The sequence below is a fragment of the Suricata suricatta genome, chromosome 11, assembly GCF_006229205.1.
Source record: "Suricata suricatta isolate VVHF042 chromosome 11, meerkat_22Aug2017_6uvM2_HiC, whole genome shotgun sequence".
In the NCBI taxonomy this organism is placed as follows: Eukaryota; Metazoa; Chordata; class Mammalia; order Carnivora; family Herpestidae; genus Suricata; species Suricata suricatta.
The window spans coordinates 40,866,919-40,879,474 of record NC_043710.1 but is presented as its reverse complement, the minus strand read 5'-3'; the positions used below and the strand labels follow the sequence as shown (position 1 = coordinate 40,879,474).

At 45.3% G+C, this 12,556-nt stretch overlaps 1 protein-coding gene across 1 annotated transcript in view; it reads right to left on the bottom strand.

The window, feature by feature from the left end:
- The window catches only part of PLEKHA7 (pleckstrin homology domain containing A7), a 135,820-nt gene that overhangs the window by 66,637 nt on the left and 56,627 nt on the right, over positions 1 to 12,556 (bottom strand). The window contains exons 3-6 of the mRNA XM_029957010.1: positions 10,569 to 10,680; positions 9,738 to 9,842; positions 7,344 to 7,416; positions 5,861 to 5,961 (exon numbers count right to left, since the gene is read on the bottom strand). Coding sequence (XP_029812870.1) covers positions 5,861 to 5,961; positions 7,344 to 7,416; positions 9,738 to 9,842; positions 10,569 to 10,680 — 391 coding nt within the window. The remainder of the gene's footprint in view (positions 1 to 5,860; positions 5,962 to 7,343; positions 7,417 to 9,737; positions 9,843 to 10,568; positions 10,681 to 12,556) is intronic.

Here is a 12,556-nt window from a genome sequence, read left to right as displayed (position 1 = left end):
TACCTCAAAAACTTATTGCCCCTAGGTTAGGACTGCTCTCTTGGTCCTTAGGACCTTGGTCTTGATCCAGCACGAGAGATAAAAGCTGGAATGCTCACACCCCAGTGGTCAGCATCAGCCTTTAGAACATAGAGGCCTAGGTGAAGAAATGTAGGAGCACTCCAAAGGCCAGGGCCCATCAACTGACTGATTCATTCTCTAACTTATTCATTCAACAATAATTTATCATTGATTGTTTATGTGTAAGGTAATGTACCAGAAATTGAAGCAACAGCCTTAATCAAGGTCAAGATAGTTCACAGTCACATAAGAAGAGAAAGTCTATGGATGAATAGCTACAATTGTTGTCAGTGTCATCAAGAAGTTCAGGATGCTGTGAGAGGATATCAGGAGCACCTGGCCTGACCTGGAGAAGGACTTACCTACAGAAGTGACATTTAAGCTGCCTTTTACACAGTAAGCAGGTAAGTTAGTAGGAGTAGCACAGAGGGATATGTCAGACCCCAAGACAGACAGTATGATACATTCAAGGATGAGGCCAGCAGTCCTGGCACAGAGGAAAGGAGAGAGCAGGATGAAATGAGGCTACTGGAGCTGGCAGGACCAGGTCACCAGGGCCTTGTGGTCACATTAGAGTTTTGTTTCATTTATAAGAACAAGGAGAAGCAATTAAAGAGTTTTAGCTGAAAAGTGGCAAGATCAGATTTTTGTCTGGAAAAACTACTCTGGCTGCAGTATGAAAAGGTCAGAGTCAAGCTGGGGCAGAGGAGGGGATGGGGCAGAACACTCCTACAGGAGTGCAGGTGAGAGACGGTGGTGGGGCTGAGGAGGAGAGGGGCGCCCAGTGTCTGGACAAAACTAGCAGGTAATATTGGCAGGACCCGGTGATAGAATAGACAGGAGAGCTAAGAATGGCAACTGTCAAGGCTGAGACTGTTAAGTTTATGACTTACGCAGACCGGTGCCCATTTGTGGACATTAAGAGGGAACTCCTCCTCATGCCCAAACTTTGGCTGACTGTGAGCAGCACGGTGAATTGGGTAAGAACGCGGGCCCTGGAGTCAGCCTGACATGCATGGTGGGCCTGCCTTCATACCCCAGAGCAACCTTGGGCAAACTGCTCAACCTCTCCAGGCCTCTGTTTCCTCATCTTTAAAATGGGTGGGTGATGATGCTACTTACCTTTTAAGGCTGTGTGAGCACTAAATGAGATAATGCACATATGGAACTTACAGCACAGCCTATCACTTTTAAGGCTCAAAAGATGTTAGTTGATGTTATTATAGGACCAGTCACTTGAGTAATTTAAGGTGACTGACTGAATAATCTTTCTAGAAACTCTGAAAGAATCTTCTCTGCCCTCTCCCCATCGCTAATGTACAGAGGACTAGGGGCGCCTGGGTGGTTCAGTTGGTTAAGGTCTCACTCTTGGTTTTGGCTCAGGTTATGATCTCAGGGTCATGGGATCAAGCCTCACTGAGCCTGGAGCCTGCCTAAGATTCCTTTTCTCCCTCCCTCCCCCTTCTCCTTTTGGGGGTTTTGATCTCTCTCTTCCTCTCTCTCTCTCTCTCAAAATTAAAAAAAAATGTACAGAAGACTAAACATGAACTACAAGTAAGCCTGAACCCATAACTTGGAAAGTATAATCAGTGTCACTAACCACAACTCCTACTGAAAATGACTGCTCTATGCAGTCTCTGTTTGCAGAATGGGACTAGCCCCATCTACCCAGGCAGAACTAAATGATGCACTAGTTTTCCTAGTGAAAGCTCTGGATGGGCAAATCAACCACTTAAGATCTGTAGATGTACAAAAGAAGTGAACCTAATTTGCCCAGAGGGCTCATGGAAGGCTTCCTGGAGGAGGTCACCCCCAATCAGAGACTTGATAAACTAGTAAGAGTTGGGGAAAGGGCATTCTGGGCTGTGGCTGAAGCTCAGGCAAAGGCCAGTGGGCAGGAAATATCCTGGACTGGAAAACCAAGACTGGGCTTTATCCTGCAGACAAGGGAGCCACTCAAGGGTTTATGGTGGGAGCACAGCCTGAACAGATGTGCAAGTCAGGAAGAGTGGGAAGGACTGACTGGAGTCTGCAGAGTCTGAGGGCTGAAGTAGCAGTAGCCAATACCTACAGAGCACATACCGTGTGCTAGGTGCTGTTCTGGCAGTGAGTTAGTTACCTACAGGAGGGATGACGGCAACCAAGATGGAATAGTGACCGGGCAGAATAGATGGAGGACAAGACCGAAATGGGAGATGACAAGGGCAGCTCTTCCCTGTTCTCCTTACCTCTAATAACCTCCATGAAGGCAAGGACTTTGTCCTTCTCATTGTTATATCCCCAGCATCTATATCCTACCAAGTAGAACAATGAAGCACAGTGAAAGTTTGCTGAACATAAATAAGTGAGAAACCACATGTCTTGGCTGGCCTTTAGCAAGAATCTAAAGCAGGGGTCTTAATCTTTTGGGGGGCATGAACCCTTCGGACAGTTTCATAAATCCTAAGAACTCTTCTCAGAATGTTTATAAGTATGCAAATAAAATAAAGGAAATATGCTCTACTGAAATATGGTTACCAAAACTTTCTTAAATGTGGTATAGTGATACAGGTGCTTCTTTAATAACTCATTATACAAGAAATGTAGTAACAATTATTGTCATTTCCAAGTGACAATGGTCATAGTGCTATTTCAAGATATTTACAACAGTTGTAATGTGATATGAAGATCTCTCTGGTTACTATGGTGACCAAGGCACAGGTGCTATGGATACCTGCTGTTGCCTCCTTTTTTTTTTTTAATTTTTTTGTTTAATGTTTATTTTTGAGAGGGAGAGGGAGAGAGACAGAGAGACAGAGAGACAGAGAAGGTGAGTATGGGAGGGGCAGAGAAAGAGGGAGACACAGAATCCAAAGCAGCCTCCAGGCTCTGAGCTGTCAGCACAGAACCTGATGCTGGGCTTGAACTCACAAACCACGAGATCATAACCTAAGCTGAAGTTAAGGTGCTTAACCAACTGAGACACCCAAGCACCCCACCTGCTTTCTTAATCAAAGAAAACATTATAGGTTTAAAAAAAAGATGTGATTTGTCCATTGACCCTTGGGAGTCTGTAGAGCTTAGGTCAGGAAACCTTGGTCTGGAGAGAGGAAGAATGGCTCAAAGGGGAACATTACAGGCTTTTTTCCCCATTGAAGATCCTTGGACCCTTGGTTATGTGGGGATTTTTTTTGCTCCAGATCCTGGATTCAAGGGGCAAGCTTGCTCAGAGGTGACCAGCAGGCCAAGGGTAGAACTGTTTGGGGAGGCACCCCAGGTGAGCCAGCAGAGCATAAAAGGCCTGTGTCCATCCTGCACTAGCCTTTCTGGTAATATACAGGGCTGCCAGGCTGCAGGCACAGTTGAAAAAGAAAGACAAGGAAAGGACCACACAACGCTTCAGACTGTGCCTATTTACCATTAGAAATACTCTTAACAATCTCAGGCAAAGTGCCCTAGCAACAGTCAGAGAATTTCAGATCTGGAAAGAATTGACATCAGAGGCAGGAGTAAGGCCTAGGGCACAAAACACTATGCATTCCTCAGTATGCCCAATAACATGGATCTTGTACTGCCCAAGGGGCCCACTTTCTAGCCCCTAAAAGAACAATGCTGCAACCCAAGGGAAAGGGAAACTTTCATACTCAGGTAGCCACAGTCCTCTGTGGAGAACCGGCTGAAAATCACCAAAATTTCCTGTAGTAGCTTTTCTCTGTTCTCAGACCCTGAGGATCCCCCCAACGGGAATTCCCCCCTCCCCAACACATGCATGCCTTCTATCTCTCAGACGAAAGATTCAGGGAACACTCTTGGTGAAGTCTTTCTAAGAAATTTTTTTTCTCAAAAAGAAAGAATCTATGACACATTAAAGATATTTTTCTAAATCTGTTTTCACACCTCCCAGTGAAGTGTTAAGATGAAATATATATAGTTACAATCAGTTACTTTGACCATATTTCAAATGCTGTCCCAAAAAATTACAGATGTTATCCCGACTGTTGGCCCAATAGCAAAAACACTGAACCCTAGAAAGAAAGGTTTTCTGAGGAAGACTTAGGCTGCAAAGGACCAGTCTGAAACCCACTGAATACAATGTTTTCAGAGCCAGCCATCAGCAGGAGAGGCTTCTGAACTATTAAACTGAAGCGTAGTCCTAAAATGACAACAATGGACATTAGTTCAAATCACTTTACACCTCCTGCAATGTGTGTGCAGGAGGTAACCAAAATAAGACATGAAAGAAAGGCAGCGAGAAAGAGAAAGAAACTGTCCTCCCTCCTTTTATAATGCAATTGAAAGAGCATAGAGTTCATGTTCAAGTTCTGTCACCGTCATCTCCCAGCTTTGTGACTTTGAGCAAGTTTCTTAAGCACTCTAATCCTCATGTTCCTAATCTATAAATAAAGCTAATAATACTGTCCTCACCCACTGGCTCTCCACAACATTAAATGAGCTTACATGGATAGAAGTACTTCTCTAGTCATAGAAGGTTTTACAAATATAAGGTAATACTATATCATACAACAAGAAATAGGGAAGGATCCCAGAATCTTCAACCCACTCTGGAGTCATCAGAGATAGTGACAATCAAAAGAAAGAGAGGGACAGCTCAAATCTGACAATGAACAAAGCTGAAGCATCAGCCCAGAAAAGAAAGGTAAAAGATGAGACAAATTTTCCAACCATCACCCCCAGAATGGACTCCAGGTCAAGACACTGATGCAGACTATCACCTTCCAGTGATACCATGGACACCACATACCAATGCTTTCTTTAACCCTTACAGAAAACAGTGGGTGTGTTATCTTGTGCTTTTCCATAATCCTTCAAGTAACTATCTATGGCTGGCAAACTTGACTTCTGTTCAACCTCTGCTTTAGCCCCCATGTAGCTAGACTATATGAGTAGTGGGGGCAGGAGCCCATACCCCACTTGAAAGGCTCATCATTGCCTTGCATCCTGAGCAGTGTGAGAGGGCGTTTCCCGTGGCTAGTAGCACCAAAGGCTGCTGCTTCAGTGCTGAGACTTCCACTCAGTGGTTAGTAAAGTAGAACTTCAACTCCGCGCCCCAATCCTCACCATCCCTAGAGGACCCAAGAAACAGCAGAAGTGAAGGAATGCGTGGAGGTTGCCAAAGGAGATGGTCTCAGGATTCCCCAAATTTGGGTCTGACCACCACCTTCCTGGAGCCTCCACACCTGGCTCTGAAAATGCTAGAGGGCGTAAAGGACTGCCATCAATTATCATGGCCACATTCACTCCACATGGCATGGCGACAAAGTAGAAAGGGGGTTCTACTATTGAAGGGGTTTCCTGTGGGAATCTTCAGTGATCCAGAAAATAAACCAAGTTTGATTCTATTTGCTTTTCAATAAGATAAAGAAAGTGGACAAACTTGAAAACCCTTCCACATGAGCCACTAAGCCACAGTGTAAGTTTTCATAATATAATTGATATAAATCCATTATGAGGGGCCATCACTTACACTCCATGGCTGGATTCTAGTTAGACTGGCTGATTACAGTCATAAGAAAGCATGAGGAGGAACCCACATGCAATCACAGGACAAGCAGTGAGAGGAAAAGAGGGGTCTGAATACTTGAGCAAAGGTGGGGGACTCAGAAGCTCAGATACAAATGAAAGCACTTGTGATATTATTCTTGTTTAAAGAACTTATAACTTTGTTAACATGTATCTGAAATGCTCTAGCTTCTTAACTTCTCCTTTCTCCCCACAAAAAACAACTGCTTTTATGAAGCCATTTTTGGGAACACAAAGTTTCTTAGGGTGGAACTGCTGCACTAGATGGGAGGGGCAGTACCTTAAAGGAATACTTGCGGCTTATGCGGTCCTCAGGGGCCACAGGCGAGATCACATAGCTGGGCAGAGGGATGCTCCCAAGGACAGCTTCTTCTCGGCTGTCTTTGAATGGAAAAAACACATCAGAATAACCTTCTGTGGCATCTTCCCTGGGCTGATCCATCCCACTGCCCCAGTACAGGGCCCCAAATGTCTTCCCAGGAGTACTTCAATCACTGTCCACTCAGGTGCTCCCTGGAGACCATTGTGCTAATGCTGGAATGACACAGGTGAATCCGACAGGGGCAGAGGCAGGCATGTAAACATGCTCACACCGCCTGCTAACTCCTGCAATACAGCAGTTTACAAAGTGCTGTGGGAACACAGAGGCAGACGTGCCACACAGTCTGGGGAAGTGGAGAAGGCTTCAGAAGGTGATATTTAAAGTGTTTGAAAGGATGGAGAAGGGCATTCTTGGAGGAGCAAACCTCACAGGCAAAATAAGATAGAACATGTGTGAAATACCCTACCTTCTACATCTATTCTCTTCCTCCTCCAAACCATCTTCATTGTAGAGGTAAATTCCTAATGACAGAGTTGGTCCTGTCACTCTCCTACTCAAAGGCTCTGGCTGACTGCTCACTGGATGCAAAATGAAACCGTATTTCCTCTGCCTGGCATCACAGTCCTCTTGAATTTTGGCCCTTATCCACACCCTGAGTCTTCTTTCCTAGTATGTCCTGCACGCAAGACCCTCTAGGGCCTCACAGGTCTGTCATTGCACTTTCTTCTGCTTCTAAAACTTTATTCAAGTTGTCTCCTCTGCTTGAAATGTCCATCTCCCCTCTACACAGAGGCAAAGCTCTACGATCTTTACAAGCCCAACTCAAATCCCATCTATTCTAAAAAGCCTCTCTAAATTCTCCAATATGGAATTTCTTGCTCCCCCTAAATTGCTTAAGCACACTGAATGTCTTCTAAAGCACCTAATACAGACTAGTCTTGTCTTAAAACTCTCTCTTCCTCCATGTTTCGAGCCTTACTTCTCACTATTGCACAGCTCCTAACTCTATGTGCTAGGGCTCCATAAATGTTCATGTGGTCAACTCAACTCACTAGCTGTCCATCCAATATTGTAGGGGATAGATCCAGACAGCAAGTTACAAAATACAATGATGTATCTATACTTCCCACCTCCCCAGATTGAGTCAAAGGTATAGCTATGTGCCAACAGGGGTAGAAACTAAGACAACTCTAGACTTGAAGATGCTAAGTAGCAGACAAACTGGATTCTATTTATTTTAACTCAATAGATGTCATTTCCAGTGCAGGGACTGGTATAAAATGAAGTGACCAACCACCTACATATGTAAAAGCGAACATTTTGGCAAGTAAATAAGTTATAAATTAGCTCAGGCCACTGGTCCAGTCACTGGATTTGAGAACATAACCACCTGTATCACCTCACCACCAAAGAGCCCTTGGTGGCCTGAGCTGCAGCTCACCTTTATAGTAAAACAAGCAATAATCAGCAAGCACAAACCACCTCCTTTTCCACAGCCTCATCCCAGAACTGTCCTGCAAAGCAAAGAAAACTAGTCAGACAGTATGTGAGCACACTGTTCCCCTTCCCAATCATGCACGATATGATGCTGGAACCAAGACTTACCCACATCCACTCCTTCATCCAATAAATTAATGAATTAATGAATTTTTATTGCATGGCTTTTTTTATAGGACATGAAAATTTAGATTCAATGAGGTTTATCCCAAGTTTTTATGTATGTCCTGGAAACAGATTAATGGAAGTATCTTTCTTTTAGAAAGGAAGATATGGATTCAAAAATACAGTTCTTCCATTAAGAAAGAAATCAGCTTTTGGGGTGCCTGGGTGGCTCAGTCTGTTAAGCATCCAATTTCAGCTCAGGTCATAATCTCACCAATTGTGAGTTTGAGCCCCGTGTCAGGCTCTATGCTGACAGCTCAGAGTCTGGAGCCTGCGGCAGATTCTGCATCTCCTCTCTCTGTCCCTCTCCCACTCACACACACTCTCTCTCTCTCTCTCTCTCAAAAGTAAATAAACATTAAAAAAAATTAAAATAATTAAAAAACAAAAGAAACCAGCTTTTAACAAAAAGGAAGCTATTTATTTACTGGGGTGCTATTCTGTAAAAATACTTATGCTGATGAGAAAATTTATTTATAAGGAATTTAAGCTAGCTAATTAATCATTGAGGCAAAGTTCTTATTTGACTGAGTTCAGTTCTTGATCATAAGGGGCTGATTTTGCCATGGATTTGCCTTCCACTCAGTGTAAAAAGACTTGGATTGTCTTGCTATCTAATTGTCTCTTACCATGAATCTATCTTTACTTATCTAAAATCTAAATCAAGGGGCACCTGCATGACTCAGCTTAGGCATCTGACTCTTGGTTTCAGCTTATGTCATGATCTCACAGTTCATGGTTCGAGCCCCATATAAGGCTCTGTGCTGATCGTACAGAGATTCTCTGGAGATTCTCTGTCTTCCCCTCTGCCCCTCGTGATCTCTCAGTCTCTCTCAAAATAAACTTTAAAACAAAAATCAATACATTTATTAAAAACATTTTATGTGACTGTGAAAATTCTAAAAAACTGGGCCAGAGCAGGAAAATAGTAGTGTTGCAGGGTCCATTTTCTCCCAAATCTAGGAAACTTCCAGAGCTGCTTTTAGCTGTTAAAACTGTTTTCCTTCTGCAAAAGTTTTCAACAAGTTTAAATTTTTAAAAAAATAACAAAGTTATACCAGTTCATTCTCCACATTCTCTTACTAAAGTGCTAAAATCAAATTTAACTTGTTGATTTCATACATTTCTTGGTTAAATCTTCTGCACTAACCAAACTACCTCTAAGATCTTGCTTTATTTGGAAAACTCCTCTCTATCTTTCCATACCTAGTACAAATGTCACCTCCTCTGGGAAGCCTTTCAGGACTCCCCCAAGGACAGCTACATTCTCTGTGCTCTGAGTCCACAGTGCTCCACACAGGTGCCTGTTACACTTGCAGCACAGCCAGTGCGTGGGGGAGAAGAATCACTGATAGCCCCTTTCCTCTCCCTCCACATTTCAAAGGAGCATACTTTTGTTTAATGGGGATGAGGATGCAAATGGAAAAGTCAGAAGGTTACTCAGGTGAAAGAGACGGGCAGAGAGGCAAGGAAAGAGACACAGCCATGAGGGAAAAGGGCACCAGCATAGTGTCAGACAGAGGAGGCTGGAGAGCTATGGGAATTGCCAAGGGAGACTGAGGGAGAGACATTTCAAGGGGACTTCTAGGGATTTCTTCTAGGTGGTGTGCAATGTAATGCCCTCGTCTGTCTTATCATAGAACCCTTAGTAAAAATTCACATCATTGCTCTTGGTGTTTGATGTGGGTTTTTCAGATGGCATGATATGTGAGAGACTGAGGGCAATAATAGGACAGGTGAGAGAGGTGTCTGTTTTGGGGTGAGGAGGCAATGAGCTAGATTTAGCTGATTGGGAATCTGAGGTGCTAGGAGCGCGAGGTATGTGTTTTAGACCAGCGAAGAGGAAAAGATGGGGGTTTTCAGTGGATGACAACAAAGGCTCTTTAACACCTGGAGGGCAGGTGCTGGCAGAGGGTTGGCAGGAAGGCTGGGTTCGTGCGACCTACCCACACTAGTGCTTGGGTCTCAGGGCAGCCAGTAACAGGGGGCCCATGTGATCAAGTGGGTTTGGGGAGGCAAGGTGTTGCCACTGAGCAGACAAACCTGCCTTAGATGAACTCAGGAAGGGAGAGCTTATTAGGAGTCTTTGTTCCCAGCTCCCAAGCGCCAGGATATGGAAGGCAATCAGCAAGAGTCATCCCCCTCGTCCACTCTCCCTTCCCCGTCTCCTTACCTGCTTGTGTAGCCACCCCCTCACCACCACTGGAACATTGGGGTTCCTCCGAATGGCCTGGTCCCTCTTCCCAAAGCTGTGGACTTTATTGCTGGGCTTCATGATCTAGGAAAAAGCAAACTTGAGTTCTAGCAGCAGGGGGAATTTAGGGAGTCGCAAAAAGCACGTGCTTAAGAGAGCTGTGGGCTTCTCTGCCTTACTCTAAGCGGCATGAAGAGAATAGTATAGAGACGAACAGGTGCACACATGGCTACAGCATTTTAATTAAAAGGTGAATCCAAGACCTAGCAAGCTTCCCATCTGGCTCACAGAGAAAAAAATTTTAAGAGCTTTTTCAATCAACTTTCACCAGCAGCTGTTGGTCCTAATACGTCCTAGTCTTTCTGGAGCAAAGCTACTTTTCAGCCACAGATTTTGCCAATTTCCAGACCCTTCCTATCTGGGTTCAGTCCTTAGCACTCACTCCTTCTCTGTAATGCTGGTTCTTTTCCATGATCCTCAATACTCCCGCATCTCACCTTTCCTCAGGCCCATCTGTCACAAATCTCACCAGGAAGTCTCTAACATTCCTGTGAACAGAGGCATGGCCCTCCCAAGACAAGCCAGGAAAATGAAGAATGCATGCAAGGACCTACGTATTGATCCTGGTTCTGCCAGAAATCACCTCTTTTCTTGGACAAGTGACATAACCCCAACTGATTTCAATTTCCTGATCTGTCATTTGGGGAGGATACTTTTTACAAGCCTCCCTCACAAAATCATAGCAACAGTCAATGGGCATCTGCAAAAAATTAAAGGGTGGAAGGAAGGAATGAGTGGCCAGGAGCTCACCTTGGGGCCAGGCTTGGCCTCCACGGTCGACGTGGTTCCAGCTGTGGATGTTTCACTGACCATGCTAGACGGTCTTTGGTTTCTCTCTTGCTTCGACATATGTGGATGTGGCCTGTGGGAAAACACAGGAAAGTCCAGTGAGTAAGTGCCAGGCTGCAGTGGGAGTGGAAGCTAAAATTTATCACAGACCAGAACTGGTTGATATGCCTCAGACAACCCACCACTGATTTTTTTGGAGACCACATGACTCTAGACTACATCCAGAGGACCACAATGCCCATGTACTTCAGGGAGTCTAAAAGATAATAGATGGTCACACCTCCATGGCCTGACAATCTACAAAGGGGCCAAGTCCGTCATTCCCGCCTGCTGTCCTAAGGTCCCCACATTTACATTCTTACACAGGTACCTGTGGCAACTGCCCCATCAGATGGGCACACACGGTTGTACCACTTTTTACACAAACAACCCATACTCCTTACATACACGCGTGCGTACACACACCCCTCCATTTCCCTGGCTTCCAAAAGAAACTGCTTATAATTAGTAACAAGAAATCACTTGCGCACACATCCACACCCCCAGATACATAAAGAAAATCACTTACATAAATGCCAGTGGGGCTTGCTTCCCAAAATAGATCACTCAACAAAGAGTCCTATTCTAGGAACACTCCTTTGCCCCAAAATAGAACCATCAGAGATATTAACCCCTTGTGCCATGCCTGGCAACAGGAAGCAATGAGACATGCCTGGGTCCACAATGAAGATCCCCTCAGTGTGTCCCCAACAGCAGCGAGTGACACCGTGCTTCCCATCAAGAAGCTCCACCTGCCCTGGGAGAGCCAGAACTCTGGAAACATCACTGTGTGACACTGAAGAGACACTACAGAGAATCCTTCTCACCTGCCTCCACAGATCCCGAGCATTTGCCAAAGTCTTTCAAAGCCTGGGCGGCAGCAAATGCCTCCAACAAATTCAGTGCCTATCCTCAAACAGATTGATGCCTGCTTCCCAAACTCCACTAACTCTGGGATCAGCAAGCCTTCCTTAAGATGTAAGTCTCATTGTCCTGTGGCTGGGTTCTTCTACAGGCAACACGATCCAGGCAGCTGCAGTAAACTGAGGCTCTCTTGCCTGAGGAGTGGAGAAAATCTGATTTGGAGGGAGGAGGCCAGGAGCCTGAGGAGATGGAGGATCCAGACAAGACACAGCCAGGAAGCAGTACTCTGGAGGTCCGTTCGCCGGGCTCACTTTTACAGAGGTGCTATGAAGGAAAATCCTAGTGTCCACCATGGAGATGTGCTGTTCCTTCAAAACCACTAGTGCTCGAAGGGTAAGTGATCCTTCCTTCCTGAGCCCCAAGACAGAGCCTGATACCCTGCACCATTACTTCTTCCCAGAAGTAGCCATAACCACCGCACTCGCCACCCTGTGCCAGAAGCAGGACCACTGCAGTGGGACTGGCTTTCCAAGGGCTGAGCTCTGTCGGATGCTTGGTAGCTGGGGGTGGGAGTCCCACCAGGCAGGAAGATCACTGGCTCCTTATCAGCTCAGGCACTCACTCCAGATTCCCCGCCCCTGGCCTCCAGCCCAGCCAGACTTTTGTTATTGCTCCCCACTCAGAGAATGTCACTGCACTCAGCTCACTGCTGGCGGAGGCTGCATGCAGCAGGATAATCGCCAACTGGGGGGGTGAGAAGGGCCCTGAGAGGCTGCCTTGTCCAGTCCCTGCCTCCAGGCAGAACTCTGCCCGAAACGTCTGCCGGGAACCTAGTCCTGCCTGACTTACCGATTTCCAGAGGTTGAGACAAAGATGGGTTCTCAGGTTGCATCAGTTATGTCAGCTGTATCTCTAAGCCAAAACTCAGGACACAAAGTCTGACAATAAAATAGGGTTGTTGGGATTTTAGCAAGTTCCATGTGCTCCCATTTAAGACACTGACAGAGGATTATTATAGGATACTTGGGAAATATAAGAAAAAAGCT